The 17,570-nt window shown below is 42.5% G+C and overlaps 2 protein-coding genes and 1 long non-coding RNA gene across 3 annotated transcripts in view; 1 reads left to right on the top strand and 2 right to left on the bottom strand.

Annotated features, from left to right (window-relative positions):
- Nucleotides 1–3,452, bottom strand: part of plcg1 (phospholipase C, gamma 1) — a 27,244-nt gene extending 23,792 nt beyond the window's left edge. Inside the window, exons 1-2 of the mRNA XM_035644309.2 lie at nt 3,110–3,452; nt 1,554–1,841 (exon numbers count right to left, since the gene is read on the bottom strand). Coding sequence (XP_035500202.1) covers nt 1,554–1,770 — 217 coding nt within the window. The 5' untranslated portion in view covers nt 1,771–1,841; nt 3,110–3,452. The remainder of the gene's footprint in view (nt 1–1,553; nt 1,842–3,109) is intronic.
- Nucleotides 2,827–6,888, top strand: LOC118316469. The gene is made up of 4 exons (XR_004795203.2): nt 2,827–2,953; nt 4,476–4,590; nt 5,931–5,987; nt 6,076–6,888. It is a non-coding gene; the product is annotated as an uncharacterized LOC118316469 (long non-coding RNA).
- On the bottom strand, nt 4,949–17,570 carry top1b (DNA topoisomerase Ib). Its single transcript, XM_035644310.2, has 21 exons — nt 17,389–17,570; nt 17,047–17,071; nt 14,846–14,942; nt 13,952–14,063; nt 13,531–13,586; nt 13,261–13,365; nt 13,069–13,159; nt 12,892–12,977; nt 12,622–12,737; nt 12,287–12,408; nt 12,080–12,202; nt 11,801–11,988; nt 10,877–11,021; nt 10,628–10,771; nt 10,228–10,413; nt 9,620–9,688; nt 9,378–9,492; nt 8,629–8,756; nt 8,426–8,520; nt 8,074–8,223; nt 4,949–6,108 (listed from the first exon to the last, which is right to left on the bottom strand). Exons 1-21 carry the CDS (start codon nt 17,419–17,421, stop codon nt 6,006–6,008), a joined length of 2,289 nt encoding a protein of 762 aa, XP_035500203.1. The 5' UTR covers nt 17,422–17,570; the 3' UTR covers nt 4,949–6,005.

Below are 17,570 nucleotides of genomic sequence, written 5' to 3'. Positions count from 1 at the left end.
ACTCAGTTTAACATTGGAGTTGCTCTCTCAAAACGATGGGCCACACTCACATGATCCATGTTTACATTCAACTATTAGCCCCTATTGTTGCCACCAATCGCTCTGGAACACATCCTGCTTCTTCGAGATGGATAATTGACTTAATTATCCATCTCAAAATGACCTACATTTCATTAGATATTATTACATTATGATATGTGTGTGTGTGTGTGTGTGTATATAAAAAACACAGTATATACAAATACAATGTGCGATGGCGAGACATCATGTACAAGTGCCTTTCTAGAAACATAATGACGCCACAAAAAAAGAGAAATCAAAAAAAAAAAGAGGGGAGAAAATTCAAAGGGCAAACAGGTACACTTCTCAGCACTTTATATTTAGCAACAAACTAAAGTGTTTCCACAGGTAATGGACCTCAGTCTCTCGCCCCCATTGATAAGGGGGTAAATACTGCAGGCCAAACTGTTCCCAGATGATCACACGCTTCCAGGAAGAAAAAAAAACTCATATTCTATTTCTGTACATTAATGAGCCGCCGAGGCCAATTTCACATCTCCAGGAGTATCAAATTGCAGCTATGAGCTCATATGTGTATGAAACCGTTCAGCACAGAGAAGATGATACCGTTGTGAAAAAAATAAATAAAGGCCTTCTGTCCTCTTTTCTCTGTGTCTGTCTGTGTGTCGGAGTGAGTGTGTGTGTGTGTGTGTGTGTGTGTGTGTGTGTGCTTTTTGTTGCATCCGGAGCAGAGTGCAGCTGTGCACAAGGCATCCTGCCACCCTCGAGACAGACAAATTAACAACTCACTGAAGCCCTGCTATCCCCAGTTAGACACGCCGTTTTGTTAAAGATTAACCCGAACTTCAGCTTCCTGGTAAACTACAGCATATTTTCTATTAATGCAACAAAAATGTTCCAGGAAGCGATGTTTCTTCTCATTGTTGGCCCTGGGTTTGTACCTGAGAGGAGAATTATCTGCTTCCGGGCAACACAGGTTGAAGAAATCTAAATGATAAACAACAACTGACAAATCCTGTGAATCTTAGCAAGACAGAAGAGCAACTGTTATTTGTCAAATCAGAGCTGGATTAAAACACACAGTGTTGATGTTGCCACAACAGTTAGTTTCTTTTCAGCAACATTGTTATATAGCTTCAGTGTTGTCTTGTCTCTTTATGGTCTAGGAAGCTGCATGACAGCTGGTTAATAAAAACTGTATACTGTACAGTTAAAGTGATATTTCTCTTTCTATTTTTTTGCATGGAAATATCTTCTGAACGCACCAACAGTCCCCCAAAAAACTGTCATATTAACCAATATTAAGTCATATATTATAGTGATACAACCATGTCGTGTGTGTCATTTCTGAGCCCACCAAGCACTTCACAACACTTTGTAGTCGTCATATTTCATAATGTGTGTAAACCAACCATTTCTGGCATGAATATCGTCATTTCACAACCAGTACTCAAGAGCATCGCTACCTGCGAGTGTGTGTGTGTGTGTGTTTGTCTGTGTGTGTATTGTGTTTGTGTGCGCATGCTACTCACTCTCTCCCTCTATTTTATCTGTGCCCCGGGTCCAGATAATAGTCCTGGTCTCCAGCTTGACATGAAACGTCCTTCTCTCTGGCCGCTGGGACTTCTTGGAATAGAAGAGTGTCAGTACTGTCCCCACCTCCAGGTCTCGGTAGAGGTTGTTCATCTCCGTGTCGTTGTCCATCCACGGAACAGGTCCGTTGGAAAAGAAGCCCGAGGTCCCTGCCATGTTCACTTCCCCTGTTTGTTATCCGCTTCCTCTCAGAACAATCTGCTCAGTCCAGGCCTAGACAGGGATACCTACAGCAGGAGGAGAGAGGGGGGGCTCATGAAAGAACAAATCCCCAGGGACTTCTAGTGTGTCTACGCTGTACACACACGACGAGTTGACACATCTTAAATAACACTGGAAACTTTACTGCGCATGTTCTGTACAGATTTTTATATCTGCAGGAACGCTGTCCAAGGTGTGCAAGGGGGGAAAAGTGTGTTTCCAGCTCATTTTCCTAATTACTCTCATCTTCACATATGCACATTTTAAACAAATACCGTTTATTCCAAAGGACACTCTCCCACCTGTATTCATGTGAAACGTGAACTATTTCACATGATGAATTTTCTGAAATATGTGCAAGGTTTTTTAATGATAATGAAAAACCTGTACAGTATAGCACACACAATGCTGTCACAGGAGATATATATACATATATATATATATATATATATATATAGATATATATACATATATATATATATATATATATATATATATATATATATATGTATATATATATATATGTATTTAAGTGCAATATTCATGATTTGCACGTGAGGTTTGTGTATCCTGATTTTCATAATCAGGAACTTTCCCCATGTTTTTGTACATGACGGTTCGCATGAAATAAACCTACAAGAGCATAGACACAACAAGCATGACATTTAAATCATTTTTAAATAATTGCATGATTATATAGACTTTACAGAGCTGTGTACACATCTAGAAGCCTGTCAGTCGCTGAGTTTCACTGTCCACAGTGAAACTCCAGCCTCAGTGGGAAGCGTCCATCTGATTTTAACTGATAACGGATTTCGTTTTTGTGTCAACCAACCAACAGGCCTGTGACCTGCTGCAGAGGAAAAACAAAGTTTTCCTTTTGGACGCGTGAGGCATCGCAGTGTCGACGGGAGGAAAACAAGTGGCGGCGGACGACGGCACGACTGCACCAACTGTACCAACTGCACCAACTGTACCAACTGCACCAACCGTACCAACTGCACCAACTGTACCAACTGTACCAACTGTAACAATCACTGTGTGCGCGCGCGCGCGTGCGCGTTAGCGTGTCGCTGGGCCACAGGGAAGAACGCGGCTGGTTTCACCCCTGGAAAAAAGAGAAGAAAAAGAAGCCCAGGTAGGAGTCGCCTTTTCGGCCCCTTGCTCCCCCTTCTTGGTTTTGGTTCGCTTTGCTGCGCGGAGGGAAATGAACTGGACAACAGCACGTCGTAGGGGCCGCTGTGCGGTGCGGTGCGGTGCGGTGCCGTGCCGTGCCGTGCTGTTCTGTACCTACCGCCGCAATCTCGGCCCGGCCGCACATCTCCGACGGCTGAGCCCGCTCCTCCCGCTCCTCCCGCTCGTGCTCTCCGCTCGCGCTCGCGCTCCCGTCGTCCGTCTCCGTCGTTTTCCGCCACGCGCCCCCTTCGTTTGTCCCCGTGATCAAATCATCGCCGCGGCCCGGAAAGACGCTGCTGCGGCGCCGCCGACGACAACAATCCCCGCGTCCCCCGCTCCCCTCCGGCCGTCCATACAGAGAGGTAGGAAGACACCGAGCGCCGTGGCAAGACTACGCGAGATTGTTCGCTCGCAGACGCAGCGCAGCGCAAGGCCCTTCCCCCCGAGGCAACCACCAGCAGCGTCACCGGGCCAGAGTCGGGGGAGGAAAAACAGGCTTCCGCCGGGGATTTTCACAATAAGATAAACTCGTTGAATCGCTTTATCGGTGATGCATATGGAGATAATGCAGACCAAGTATACAAAACATCAGGATAAATGGAAAGAATCTGGACGCCAATTGATTCAATTTTTATCTATACATGTACTTATGCACTGATTTTGTTTTGCCTGTTTCTGTTTTGTTGTTGTATTCATAGTACTTGGCATTTATGTGCCATACTGGACTAGTGTTTAAGATGAACTGGACATCCTTTACTTCTCCCCCCGTGTGTGAATGGGTATGCATGTGTGTATGTTTTGCTTTAACATTTTTTTTATATGCTATCCAAAAAATTCCAATAAAAAGCATCTTTAAAAAAAAGGAAAAAAAACTTGTTGAATCGCTTTATACCTGACACTGGGAGTTACAGCTTCACCTTGTACTTGTCATACATTGGTTTTTTTATATTTTATTTTATATTGTTAAAGTTAAATGAATCAGGTGTCAACACTGTAAAAGAACAACTGAGCTCAGGCGACATTGTGAGGACACTAAGGATGAGAGAACATCATGGAGCGGGAGTATTTATTTAATGATGATCAGGTATCGACTGAATCTGTCTTCTAATTTAACTTTAGACCCATTTACAGATAAACAGTTGAAAGGGTCAGGCAGAGATTAAGTTGTCATTTGATAACAATGATGGCAGCACATAGCTGAGAGCCTCTAATTTATAACCATTACTGGTGCATTTGACTATTTTTGGCATGGTCTAATAAATATCTTGGCTTCTTTGAAGCTGTTTTGGTTGAATTTTGTCACAATGCAATTTTTCAACTTTCATTTAGATTTAGAAATCTTCCTTTACAATTGGTCTGTTGTGAAATGGCATCGCTACTGGAAAGTTGAATGTTTTAGCTGCACACAACTTCATGCATTTATTTTGGAGACAATTACTCTACCTCCGGTATAACCTCGTGTATTTCCCGTATGCTTTACGCAGCTCATCCCTCCAATAGGAGCTCCTGTTATCGGCATCTTAAAGAGGCAGCTCCTCTCTCTCTCTCTCCGTCACGAGCTGTGTCAGAACTTGTGTAACCTCCATCTCAACTTGGCAGGTAACATGTTCATTTTTAAGCATCATTTATCTAAGTAGTACGTCGGCCCCGAAATGCCAACTTCAAAGACAAATGGAAGTCGAAAGACACAACGACAAATAAGAAAACAGTGTTTTAATTTATTTGCCATTGTGTTTTATTATTTGTCTATCTATCTATCAATAGTAAGGACGAATAAATGTGAAAATAGCAATTGACATTGATAAATTAATTATCATTGAGACATATTATTTGTTAAGGGACATGACTGATTGCTGCTGATTGCCTTTGACAGGATTATGTTTCTCTCTGTCTACTCAGGAGAGTGACTCTCAATCCTATTTTCACACACAGATGAAGTACGGACAAAAGGGACACGCATGGTTGATGTTTTTATTCTGAAGACTACAAAGCTTAAAACAAGAACGCATTGGGCCAACTAGCCAATTGGGAGTTGTGTGATCAATGTTTAAATAGCAGGAAATATTCAGGACAAAAGTTATACAAGTTATCGTTTCACATTTGGAATTCAATTTAAAGAAGACACATTCTGCTTAATCACAGCAATACAAAAAAAGAGTACACTACAATGATTGACCTCTGTGATTTCTTCCTCTCTTTTTTTTTGGCAAAATCCACATCCCTCCTAGAAAAACATCTGTCTCTTTTAGCTCGGACACAAAACATGATGCTGTACCTCAGCTGCTTCAAGTAACCAAAAGGGAATGTTACATCTCACTTACTGTAAAACTGTGGAAACACTCACTCACTCACTCACACACAAACACACACACACACACACACACACACACACACACACAAACACACACACATACACAAACACACACACATTCACGCACAGACACACAAGTTGCATATGAGCAATGAAGAGCTTTTTGTTGATAATGCATACAGCACACATTGAAAAAGAAAAAAAAACATGGATCGCAGTTACTGAAAAATGACAAAAAAATTTGTACATCCCTGAAATAAACAGAAAAAAAAAAAGACATTCTGTGTGCTAATAATTACATGAGCATAGTGGTATGACTTCTATTGTCTGTGGGGCTCATTTCATTGTGCCAATCTTACACACTAAAATTCCACAAATTGAAATTCATCACATCGTTATCTCTCTCATGTTGTTCCTCACAAGCTCCCATTCAAACCTTTCTTAGTTCATTATTCTATGAGAATATAGAATTTCTCAATAAATCTGATGGCTTAAAAATGTCAGTACAGTCGTATATATCTGACCATAGATAATACTAATTTGTTCATAGGTGTGTGATCATGGACAGGTACCTGCGGCTACATACACACTACTGTGATTTGTTTTTTTTCTTTCTCTCTTTTTGAAGAGTGAAGAGCGGCACCCGTTGCCAGCTCGGTCACATAGGTGGAGTTATTATAAAAAGGTAAAATATTAAGTGTATTTAAAACTCATAGTCCTTTTCGGCCATGTCAATTGCCCAAGCGAACTTCTCTCTCTGGGTTTTGTTGTAGATCTTCTCGATGGGAACAGCCCACTTCTTGCACCTGGAGAAGAGGGAAGATGGATGAGTTAAAGGGCCAAATATGACTGAGCAGCATCCATAAGCATCATTCACATATGGGAAATTCCACGAGGACGACCAGACAGTGAGTCAGATGTCATATCTAAAAACTATTCCGCTCATGTGCGCTGCACCAATGTTGTCCGGACTCGATTTGTGAAAGTTGCTTGTTGTCAATATTCATCCGCCATGTATTACAGCTGTATAATATCTTCTATAATCCCAAGTGTTAAGATGAACTTGAGGTAAACATTTAATTCACTAATATGACATGGCCCTGGCGTTGACTTTTTTCTAACAACATACATTTTGACTCGCCCAAGCAGGAAAAGCACAGGTCAAACAGCTTTCATCATCGATGGCTCACTTCTGTTGCCGAGTGTCGCCGTTACAGTGAGCCAGCTTGCTCCCCTAAATGGAATGCACTCCTTATTTAAGTTATTGATTACAACTGTGCCTTTCCTGTTATGACATGCCACAATGTCTGCTGGGAGGAAAGTCTATTGTGTTGCACTGCGACGGCTTTCTGGCATACTTGGATAGAACACAGCCATCGTTGATGTTATTAGATAAAAACCTGAGACATCATAGCTGTATTCTAGGATTATGCACCATGTCATAGACTTAAAACGGAGAAATTAATCTAGATTGCAATAAATCCGGTGTGATCATTTAAAAAATTTTAAGACAAGGCCTGGGCTACAAATTTGGATTGAGTCTGGAATGAAGCTGACAAACAATAAAATCCTTACAATCACACTAACTCTCCTTGATTGAGTGCTTGTCTTTATTTCCGTGCTGTTTATATTGTCTCTCTAGTATGATTCCTTGTATTTACATATTCGTATATAATTTTAAATTTGCAACCTATTCTCACTGCGTTTTTCTTAGTCTATGAGGTAAAACTGTTAATTCCATATATTTGTATAGCTTCTATTTTACTCTTATGCTTTACTTTGTGGTCTTAATTCCTGTGTGTTACCTCATTAGGCATCTACAGGCTTGCTCCACACAAAGGTTTAATGTACTTGTACAGTGACGATAAAGATCTCTTCTTCTCTTCAAAGTTAAGAGAATATAATAATCATTTAATCATACGTGGCAAGAATGAAGGAGCGACTTAAACAAGGTGGTGATAATGAATAATGTAAATAAATATCAAATATTACTGAGAAATGTTTATGTGATTACCTGATAACAGGTTGTTTTGGCAGTTTCTTGACTATTTGAATTGTACTGTACTCTGCACCACAGAAAAACATGTCAACCCGATTTGATTCAATGTTTTCATCTCTGTTCTACACACACACACACACACACACACACACACACACACACACACACACACAGACTACGCAACTACAGACCAGGTTCCCATGCACCACCCAGTAAGGAGGGGACCCCGTTCCTTATGCCTTACAACCAAGGCAAAAACAGGGAGCATTCCTGACTCCATTGTGCTTGCGAAGGAGGCTCTCCATAAATAGCTGTGGGGCATGGGTTAGGGAGGGCAGACCACTGTTCCCCTTCTCTGTGGCCTGGCCCTCCATTCAGCCACAGACAGCTCCTCATTGACTTCCCACATGGAGGAAGGAGTGCTGTTTGGGGACGCTCCCTGGCTTTTTAGAAACAAACCCCATTGTTCCTCGCGCTCACACGCTTTTCTTCCTCTTATTTTCCTTCTGCAGCCGTTAGCTTTTTTGCTTTTGCTGCTCCTTTTCCTACAATGCAAGAGCATTTCCTGCCTTTCTGTCACCAAGGTGGATATGCAGCCCCGCGCACCCACCCACCCACCCAGAGAAAGCCCGCCTATTAAACAGTCGGGGGTTTTCTCATCTGATGTCACAAGTTTTTTTTGTTTTTTTTTACTGTAATGACACTTGCAAACAAATAATAGCTGGTAGTGGATAAACAGAGGTAAACAACGTCTGCTGTATCACTTAAGTACCATGCAACGGAGATACGTGGATCCAGGTAGTTGAGCTTGGACGTGCCCAAAGCAATTTGCTTGTTCTCCTCTCTGTCCGTGGCCTGCATCTGGAGCTTCATCAGCTGCTCCTCTATCCTCTGGACGGCTTTACGCTTCACCTCCACAGCCCTGCGAGAGACACAAAGACGGACATAGGAAGGAATGAACACAGATACAGAAAAGAGAACAGTACGGAAGAAGACAGGGATCCAGATGCACAGAGGCACAGAGAGAAAGACGGAAGAAGAATCGAACAACTGATGCCCTAGACATCATAAACCTTGTGGCCTTACATCCCACTCACTGGTTAGCAGCGCTCAAGTGTTCTTACTTTTTGCTCCTGTCATCGTGGGAGGCCTTGTGATCAGCCTTCGCAGCCTTCAGCTGCTTCCTGGCTGCTGACAGTTGATTTTGCTTCTCGTCAATCTGCAATCACAACAGACCAGCACCGAGTGAGGAAAATAGTCTTCATCACGTGGATAGGGGACACAGTTACTTGTGGAAGGTGAAGAGAGGCGGGCCGCCGGGGATTACCTTGGTCTGAAGGTTTTGCATGGACTTCTCGAAGGTTTTGGGAGGAGCTCTCTGGTGGTTACAGAGGATGGCCACCGCCCGGTTGGCTCGATTGTAGGACAGGATCTTAGCAGGGATGCTGTCATCAGCTGGAGGCCCAACAATAACACAACATGGTGGGAGACATTTAAAAGGACTGGAATTTGAAATAACCGACCCGAACTTTGCCGTGCTAATGTATTTAAAGGCACAATACGTTTCTGTAAATTACTGGTGCAGTACATTTGTAACTTGGACCATCATGTAATAACACAAAATCGGTCGAAACATAGTTATTATTTGACTGGGATGTTAAGGTAAACTAAAATAATGTAGCCCACTCGATGTGTGCGTTGTCAAGTTTGTAAGTATATCTAGTATCCAGGTCTATCTCATGTCATTACCAAAATCCAACCAGATATACTGTATATGCGTTTACCCTGATACCATGAAACTTTAGATTTCCTTAAAGGCATTTTATTTTAATGTTAATAAACACTATGACTGTTGAGGTTAATCTGTAATACATTGCTTAAAGTTATTCTTGCCATCTGGTGGAATCCTCTGAGAAAAATTCAGAGATCTGTCATTCATCACTAAATCATTTTCTGTGTTGATATTGTGAAAAAATGTCTAATCTCATCATAATTTTAGTAATAAATTTATATTAAATCTCATGACATCAGCTGCCTTTTTTTGTAAGTGGATGAAGCTGCTGTATTGCCACTCACAGCAGGAAAGCTCCTTGAGCTGCTGCTGCAGGGTGATGGAGGCGTTGTAGGTACGGAACACCTTGGCCGTCAGTCCATCCATCAGCTCCTGCAGGTGTTTATTAAGAATAGACGTCTGCACGAGACACGGAGAAGGCCCGCGTGAAAAGGGGAGAAAGAGCGACAGAAATTATTCTGATTATCAATTTTAACTTCAAATACAGAGAGGCCATGGAGGCAGATATTCACACGTGTTTTCTTACATTCAGTCTGTCGAAGAGGTCGTCTTCTGGCTGCTTGTTCTCCAGAAACAACTGGAGGTTTTTGAAAACCTGTCGAGAAATCAGGGGGGGACTTACTGAGCATGAAACTTACAATTAATACTTCACACTCATCTCTGTCCATGTTCAGAATGCACTCTCACATTTGTGCCAGGTGAGGGTGCTATATTATTTTCTGGTATTGGTGTCAAGTGTAGGTGTTATTCTTTTATATGCACTTCTGTGGAGATGCACAGAGGAAGTGTAGACGAGCAGATAGCACAAAGGTTTGTTGAAGGATTTGTGACCGAAAATAGCACGTGTGTGTGTGTGTGTGTGTGTGTGTGTGTGTGTGTGTAGATAGTGTGTGAGAAGTAGCAGGAATCAGACCACCGTCTGAGGCAGAGCAGGCTGAAAAGCGTTTAGTGCCTGTTCACCTGTATGTACAAACATCCTCCTCAGCACAGCAACTAATCTCATTAACACCAAATTCACATCACTGTCAAATGCACACGCGCAGCGCCACCCTCCTGAAACCAGTCTCGTCCTCCATCTCCCTCCACTTCCCGTGTTCCTCTCCTCTCCTTTTTCCGTTTCCTTCCATGTCTTACCCTCTTCTCCACTGGGATCTTGTTGTAGTACCGGATGGAGTCTTTCCCCAAGAAGTCAAACTCCACCACGTACTCCTGGTCGTCCATCTTGGGGTACAGTTTGATGTGCTCCACCCGCAGCGAGCAACAGCCAACTGTGTCCGCTGTCTCGCCTTCCTCCTTTTCATTCCCAGCCCTCAGTGCCAACTGCAAGGGAAACACCATGCATTGTGATCAATATTGGGATTTGGGTGTGAAGCATTTCTGTAGAAATTGGTTTACTATACACGTGGGATCGGTAAAACACATTTAAAATAGTTAATTTCAGCGCTCCACGCCACCTTACTCTGCTGGTAGATTTTAGTCTCCTCACATTGCTTTTTTCAAAATTCGTATTAGTGTTTAATTGTATTTAACTCACTTTGTCTATGAAATACAGTGCCACAGCTCTCTGCCTGATCCTCATCTCCTTTGATTTCCAGTCATCTCTATACTGGTTCCGGATGCGATCCACACACTTCTTCAACCGTCGGGCGGTCTCATATTTCTGCCAGTCCTTCTCCCCCTGCACAAACATAAGCAAGCAGCTTATTCTTCTAATCAAAGAAAAAAGGTGCTAAAATATGTCACCTCAGATATGGAATAGGAATAGTTCTGACACCACAGGTACCTTAATCCTGGAGCTGGGATTCAACATGATGTACTTGATGGAGCCCTGGATGTTCTCGGTCCAAGACGCCAGCCAGGTCACCTTGTTATCATGGCGCACCTCTTTCCATTTTGTCCCCGGGGGAGGTTTAGGATGCTTGGAGTCCCTGCAGAGGAGGAGGAGGTAGGTTTTAAATAGATTTGAAACATGCCAACACTGCATTTTCCAAAGCCTTTGCTCTGGGTGCAGTGCTGTCTAACTTCACTACAGGTGTCCTTGAGTGTCCTGAAAGGCGGCCAGAAATAAAATGTATAATAATTAACATTGTTATTACAATGCTGTCCTGATTGGTACAATAAGTTACAGTGTCACAGACCTGTGATAATGTACAATAGAAATGTATTAGGGCTTTTGTTTTAAGCGTAATTTTATATTATAAACTCATGTGCCATACTGTACGTACTTTCTTCTGCTGGCAACAAATTAGCCTTCTCATATACTCTCTCTCTCATACACACTGCCCTGGAGTTTTGGAATCACACAGATAAAGGGACAATTATTCCCACTCTGTATAAATAAATCCAACAAACAATTACAACATAAAAGTTGGAAGATGGGAGAAAAGATAAAGGGACAGAAGAAGGAAAAAACAACCAGATCAAAGAATGTGTGATATATGTCTGAAATGTGAACTTTTGACAGATTAACGGCTTCCACATGAAAACATTAATATATTCTGTTTGTATATCACACACGAATCCCGCAAGGTTCTTCATATTTCCTCAACTACAATGCTATGACAGGACCAGTGGTAAAAACTCAAAAATAATATCATCATCTGCTCTTCTACCGTTTTATGTGTTCTTCCTGTGGACCCTTAAAATGAAATCAAAATGGAATCATTCATGGCAGTGAGGTTAGTGAAAACAGCATGACATTACCCACTTGCTACAGTTAATAATGATGTCTTCAGGTCTGATGCGGCGCTTCAGCATGCCCATCTTCGGATGGTCGCCTCGTCCTCGGAAGAGACCCGGTGGCTCGATGCGGAAGTTTCCGATCCTCTCCTTGTGTTTGTCCATGATGCAGAAGCCGTACTCCTGGAGGAGTCGCTCGTTCTCCTCTTTGTTTTTCTGCAGCGCATGAAAATATGGAAGTACAATGAGATCTTTCATGATGTTTTTTTTCCAGGCTGGGATGAGCTTGCATAAATGCAGCTTTTACCTGTTTCTCTTCTTTCGACATCTGTTTCCTGGCTTCTGATTGGGCCTTGAAGTACTCACTCATCTCGCCAAAGTTGCACTTGTTAAGGTCGCTGATCTTTGACTTCTCCTCTGATGTCATTTCCTAAAAAACAAAAGAGAACGTACCTGAAGCGTGATTGCCCACTTTAAATGCTGGAGCGTCACGTCCTCTGCACACTCTCCTCACCTTCCTCCAGTCCTTCAAGAAGTTCTTCCTGAAGATGTCCTTTGTGGTATATTCATGATCCAACATCTTGGCAAAGAATGTAGCTACCTCCTCGGCACCAGCACTAAGTTTCATAGGCTTACCTACAAATATAGAATGTTTAGAATCATTTAAATAATAATAACGATAATAACAACAACAACAACAACAACAACAACAACAACAATAATAATAATAATAATAATAATAATAATAATAATAATAATAATAATAATAATAATAATAATAATAATAAACCCCTCCAGGGTTAGAAGCCTAAATAGATCAAAACTTATATTTCTAACAGAAAGACTCACCATCATAGTAAAATCGGACTTTGCCAGGCAAGGGTTCGTACGGTGGTGCGAACACTGGACCTTTATGTTCAAGGAAGCGCCATTTGGAGCCATCGGTGGATCTTTCCTCCTCCCACCTAGTCACCAACACGACAGAACACAACCCGTAAGAGAGAGAACAAATATGGTATCCACTTCTCAGTCGCTGTTTACGACAGCTAACTGATCTTGGTGTATAATTTCCTGAGGAAAAGAACAATTCCCCCCCCCCCCCAAAAAAAATTATCTCACCATTTCCACTTCTCCTCTTCCTCTTTTTTGGCTTTCTTTCCTTCTGCTGCCTTTCGGTCTTTTGTCTTCTTTTTGGGCTTGATGTCCTAAAGACAAGCGGAGAGAACGGAATGAATCCAGAGAACAGAATAACTCCAATGTATTCATCAAAAGTAACGTGCAAAAAACAAAATGTACCTCATCCTCCTCATCGTCTTCATACTCGTGTTTCCTCTTCTTCGCCTTTTTGTCGTGTTCCGTCTTGACCTTTTTGGGCTTGTAGTCAAATCTGGAAACAGTACAAGGATAATCAAATTATAAATCAGCATGCAAAAAAAGAATATTGAAATCTTAAATAGAGTGATTGGCTTTGATTTGAATGGCACCCACTCTTCATCGTCATACTCCCGTTTGGAGATCTTGTTGTGTTGGGGAGAGGGGTAGAAGCCGTTGTCTTCCTCGGGCTCGCTCTTAATGGCGACCGGGCTTGTGTTTCTAAATCACACATTGGAGATGTATATAAGTAAAGCAATATCCCATTTATCATAACCAAGCAATAGCTGAGCCTGTGGGAAACTTTGTGGGAGAACGATTTGTGGTCAGATTTGCTTCATAATTATTTTCACTTCACATCAGACACAACAGAGTGATGCTCCGTACCTTACATATCCGTTCTCTTTCTCCTTTTTGGGCTTGTCTGCATGGGATGATTTGATCTGTGGGGAGAGACAAAGAAAGCATATTCGATTTCCCCATCTTTTGATGATCAAAATGCACTTCAACAATGTTTAAACTGTCTAAACTTTGACTTATGATCAGAGATCACGGCAGGCTTGGTTTTATGTTTTGTTTTCTCACGCGAGCGATCTCAGGAAGACATTGGAATAAAGACAGGAGTTATGTCACAACCACAAAATAATCATACTAATGACAAAACATAGCATTAATGTAAATGTAACTTAAATATTTATTCTGTAATGATGACAATATATATATATAATATGTCAATAGATGACAATATAATACTTCCACTGCGGGCCCGTGCAGCCTTTCATAAAAGACAGGCTGACTTTGAACCAACCTTCTCTTCTCTCCTCCTCTCTTTGTCCTTTTCTCTCTTCTCTTTTTCACTGTGCCTCAGCTTCTCCTTGTCTTTGTCTCTGTGTTTCTTCTCGGGTTGTTCCTTATGCTCGCTGCAGAAAAGACGCAGAGGTCAGAGATCAGAGATCAAGTGCAAGAGAGGTCAGACGGGGTCCAGACACAAAAGATGCTATTGACTCAGCAACAACCACTAGCAACAACCCCCCCCCAACATATAACAGCGTCGTGGACGGCTGCCAACAGGAATGGCCACAGTCTTGACTCTGCTAATGTACTGCAGCCCACAAGTATTCCAACAAGACAAAACAGAAAACATGGCAAAAGGCCACACACTTTCAAATCACAAATGCGCTGCAGATGTCATTCATAAAAGCAGATTTCAGGGATTCCTTGCCATGTATGTCTGCTGATTTACAGGGACAGTAAGCGATTTAGGAGAAAGCTCGTCTCCCTCTCTTTGTCGTTGTTAATTGATTTTACTGCGCTGACCGGGCCAAAAAAACCCGGAGTCGTAGCATCATCCGCTAGCACGTCCGTTGATGTGTCGGCGAGCGATGTTTTTTTGTTTTGAATTTACAGAGCCAGGACAGAGCTGACAGCTGGCGGACCGTGAGTAAATATTTGCAGATTTTCAATACACAAAAAAGTGTATTGGTTTTAAAAATCGCTTGCTGCCCCTTTAAGGTGGCAGGGCTCTATAAGAATCAACAAGCTTGTTGAATCACTGGCAGTATCCGTCTCCTCCTCCTTCTCCAAAGCATTGTATTCAAATAGAACAGTTTAGGAGTCAACTTCAATACATAAATAGTGGCTTAAGAACCCCGGCATCGGTCGGGTCATCATGTTAAAAGGACAGAAGATGCAGAAATCCTACCTGTTGCTGTGCTTGAATTTCTCCCGCTCCTTGTCTCTCTTGTGGTCTTTGTGTCGGTGTTCCTTGTCTTTGTGCTTGTCTTTATGTTTGTGAGAGTCTGTGATACAAAAGACAGAGCAGTTTGTTTAGCAGTATTCAAAAAAAAAATAAGAATAATATTTTGCACGTGTTTATATATCCAAGAATCCATATTTTACATTTAAGTTACCTACACTTTATTTATTTGAGCTAGGAAGTGAATTCCTATAAGCTGACAGAGGAAAAAACAAAGCACTCTGAATTTTCTCTATAAAATATCACAGTACTATTTAAAGTCACACTCCAATTAGCCGTCAGAGCCCTGCAACACACCCAACACACATTCGCTCCATTTGAACTCATGGAGGGATTATTAAGACAATGGAGACATGTAGAAGGCCCCCACCCTCCAACACAGGAGTAAGAATAAACTACATTATTTGTAGTCATTTAGTGCCTTTGTGCATTAGATTTATGTGTGTGTGTGTGTGTGTGTGTGTATCTATGTCCATGTGTCTCTTTTTGGTTGTGTTGCATCTCTTTGTAGTATTTTGCATCTCACTATATTATTTTTGTATCCTCCTGTTTTCTTTCTTGTCGTTTTGCGACTCTATCAGTGATTCCATGCAGATGAACCCTTATTCCCAAGTTGGCACAGCTTGCTTGTCCATTCACAGCCGACCGGTGACTCCAGGACAAACCTGTATGGTGATGTAGGAGGTGGTATTTGAACTTGATGCTAACAGTTGACAATAACCCTTAGTTAGTACAGGGGTCCGAAATAAGGCACAACACTAGGCCAGTTTTCAGTGAGGGGGCACCATAGTTTTTATAGGTGCTGTGGCGATGCAGGTTTCATTTTTTAAATTTATTCACGTTTCGTTCGACTTATTTCATACTAATACAGCGAAAAGGACAGTGGCTGGTTTCATTCATTCGATGACTGCAAATGCAGTTGTTCGTACTGTTGTTGCTTTAGAGATAAATTCTTATCAGCATTGTCACACGTCACGAGGACACGTGTATATTCATGTGTACACATTGTTAACCACAGTATGAGAAACTGTTTGCCCACCCCTGCTTTACTACTTACTACTCACGGATATATTCCAACCATATCATCACAACATTAATTGCCTCTAGTACGTATCATAACAGAGGCTTTTCTTCCCCCCCCAGGAAGCTTTTATCCAACTTTTGGGTTTAATTAAAAACACTTGAGTTTTCATCCACTCTCTGCAGCCAATCCCGCTCGTGCCTAGGCTGCAACTATTCTACACAGAGCTTTTATATTAAAAAACATCTCCTGCTGGGTGAAATGCCTCCTGAGGGAGACCTTGCTTGGCTTGATCATCGCCTCGTGGCACCCTGTTGTCATGGCAGTTTAATAACGGTGTTATCTGCTATTGTTGTATGAAACAGTAACACACACATGTCAGTTATAGACCCACCGACTGCTTTTTCTCTTCAGCATAAAAGGCAGCATATTATGGGCTGTGTGGGTGGGGAGGGCTCTCAACTTTGCAGGAGTAACGTATACTCTTGTGTGCAGGCTGTAATTTGTGCAAAAAAAAAAAAAAAAAAAAAGGACTGCACTGGGCAATATGCTTCTTAAATAATGCCGTGCAACTTTCTTTTCTGTGACTTTTGAGTGTCAGGCTCATGGCTGAGGATTCCCTGTTGGCAGTGCGGATGAACGCATCTTGCGCAGACATGGATGCACAGCTTCGCGAGATGGGAGGGAGAGGCGACCGGCGCCCGACTCTCGCCTCCATATCGCGGCAGACAGTTGGCTCACTGGTCGGCGCCCCGGCTGCTACATGCAGGGGGAAAAAAGAAAATGGCGCAGAGACTAAGTCCTCAGCCCCAATTTTGCCACTTTCGACTGCAAAATGCGTCGCGATCGCACGCGCACATCATGAAACCGACGCGTGCACAATGAGCAGGACGCCGGGCCCTTCCGGAGCAGCTCGCCGGGGGAAGGGATCGAGGGTCGCAAGTGCACATTGCAGACCCTCTTTTTGAACAATAGCCGCGAGAGAGTGGAGGAGAAGGGACTTAGTCTCTGGGACGCCATTTCTGTCCTTTGGAAACTAACAGTAGGCACCACATCGCAATTCCGACTGGAAATCAGAGAGGCTGAGAATAAAAAATAAAAAAAAAATCCCCATCAGAGCACCTACCGCCTCCTTTGGATCCCGAATTGACCTGCGGAGTGGGAAGAGGGATGATTTTAATATTTCAATTTTGAAAATGCCGGTAGCTTCGCTTATTCAAGTTTCAATTGGCATACAGATGTACCCTGGAAATACGTGTCGTTGTCTTTTTGCCACAATAATAAGCAGACACTCCACACGATTACAAAGTTTACACCAAAAATGTACAAAGAGAAAGGAACTTGTGACGATCATAACCGCTATTTCATATCATGTCGATTATTACTTGTCACTTATTGCCAAGGATACATACAAACTACCCAGCAAAAAACAACAACCAATAAACACTGCTGAATGTCGACGAGCTACCTGGGAGCCTCCGTGTCCGTGGTCTCCGCTCATGGTCCAGTTGTTTTTGTTTGAGGAGCAGGTGAAGTGAGCTCAGCAGCGGACAGCTGTTCAGGATGCCAGGCTCGGGGAACCCTCACCGACACACTGGAATGGAGTCTCAACGCTGAGCCACTGCGCATGCGCGCACTCACCACAGTGAC

Source organism: Scophthalmus maximus, chromosome 3, assembly GCF_022379125.1.
Source record: "Scophthalmus maximus strain ysfricsl-2021 chromosome 3, ASM2237912v1, whole genome shotgun sequence".
Taxonomy (NCBI): domain Eukaryota; kingdom Metazoa; phylum Chordata; class Actinopteri; order Pleuronectiformes; family Scophthalmidae; genus Scophthalmus; species Scophthalmus maximus.
Note: the sequence above shows the minus strand (reverse complement) of the source record. Positions and strands in the feature narration are given on the sequence as shown.

Excerpts from the sequence above, each read along its gene's own strand:
- top1b (XM_035644310.2), bottom strand. The coding sequence starts at position 17,421 with ATGAGCGGAGACCACGGACACGGAGGCTCCCAG. Across the intron at positions 13,587-13,951 it reads AGAGGAGGAGAGAAGAGAAG|ATCAAATCATCCCATGCAGA; the intron begins GTTGGTTCAAAG and ends CTCTCCCCACAG. Across the intron at positions 12,978-13,068 it reads AAGACGATGAGGAGGATGAG|GACATCAAGCCCAAAAAGAA; the intron begins GTACATTTTGTT and ends GCTTGTCTTTAG.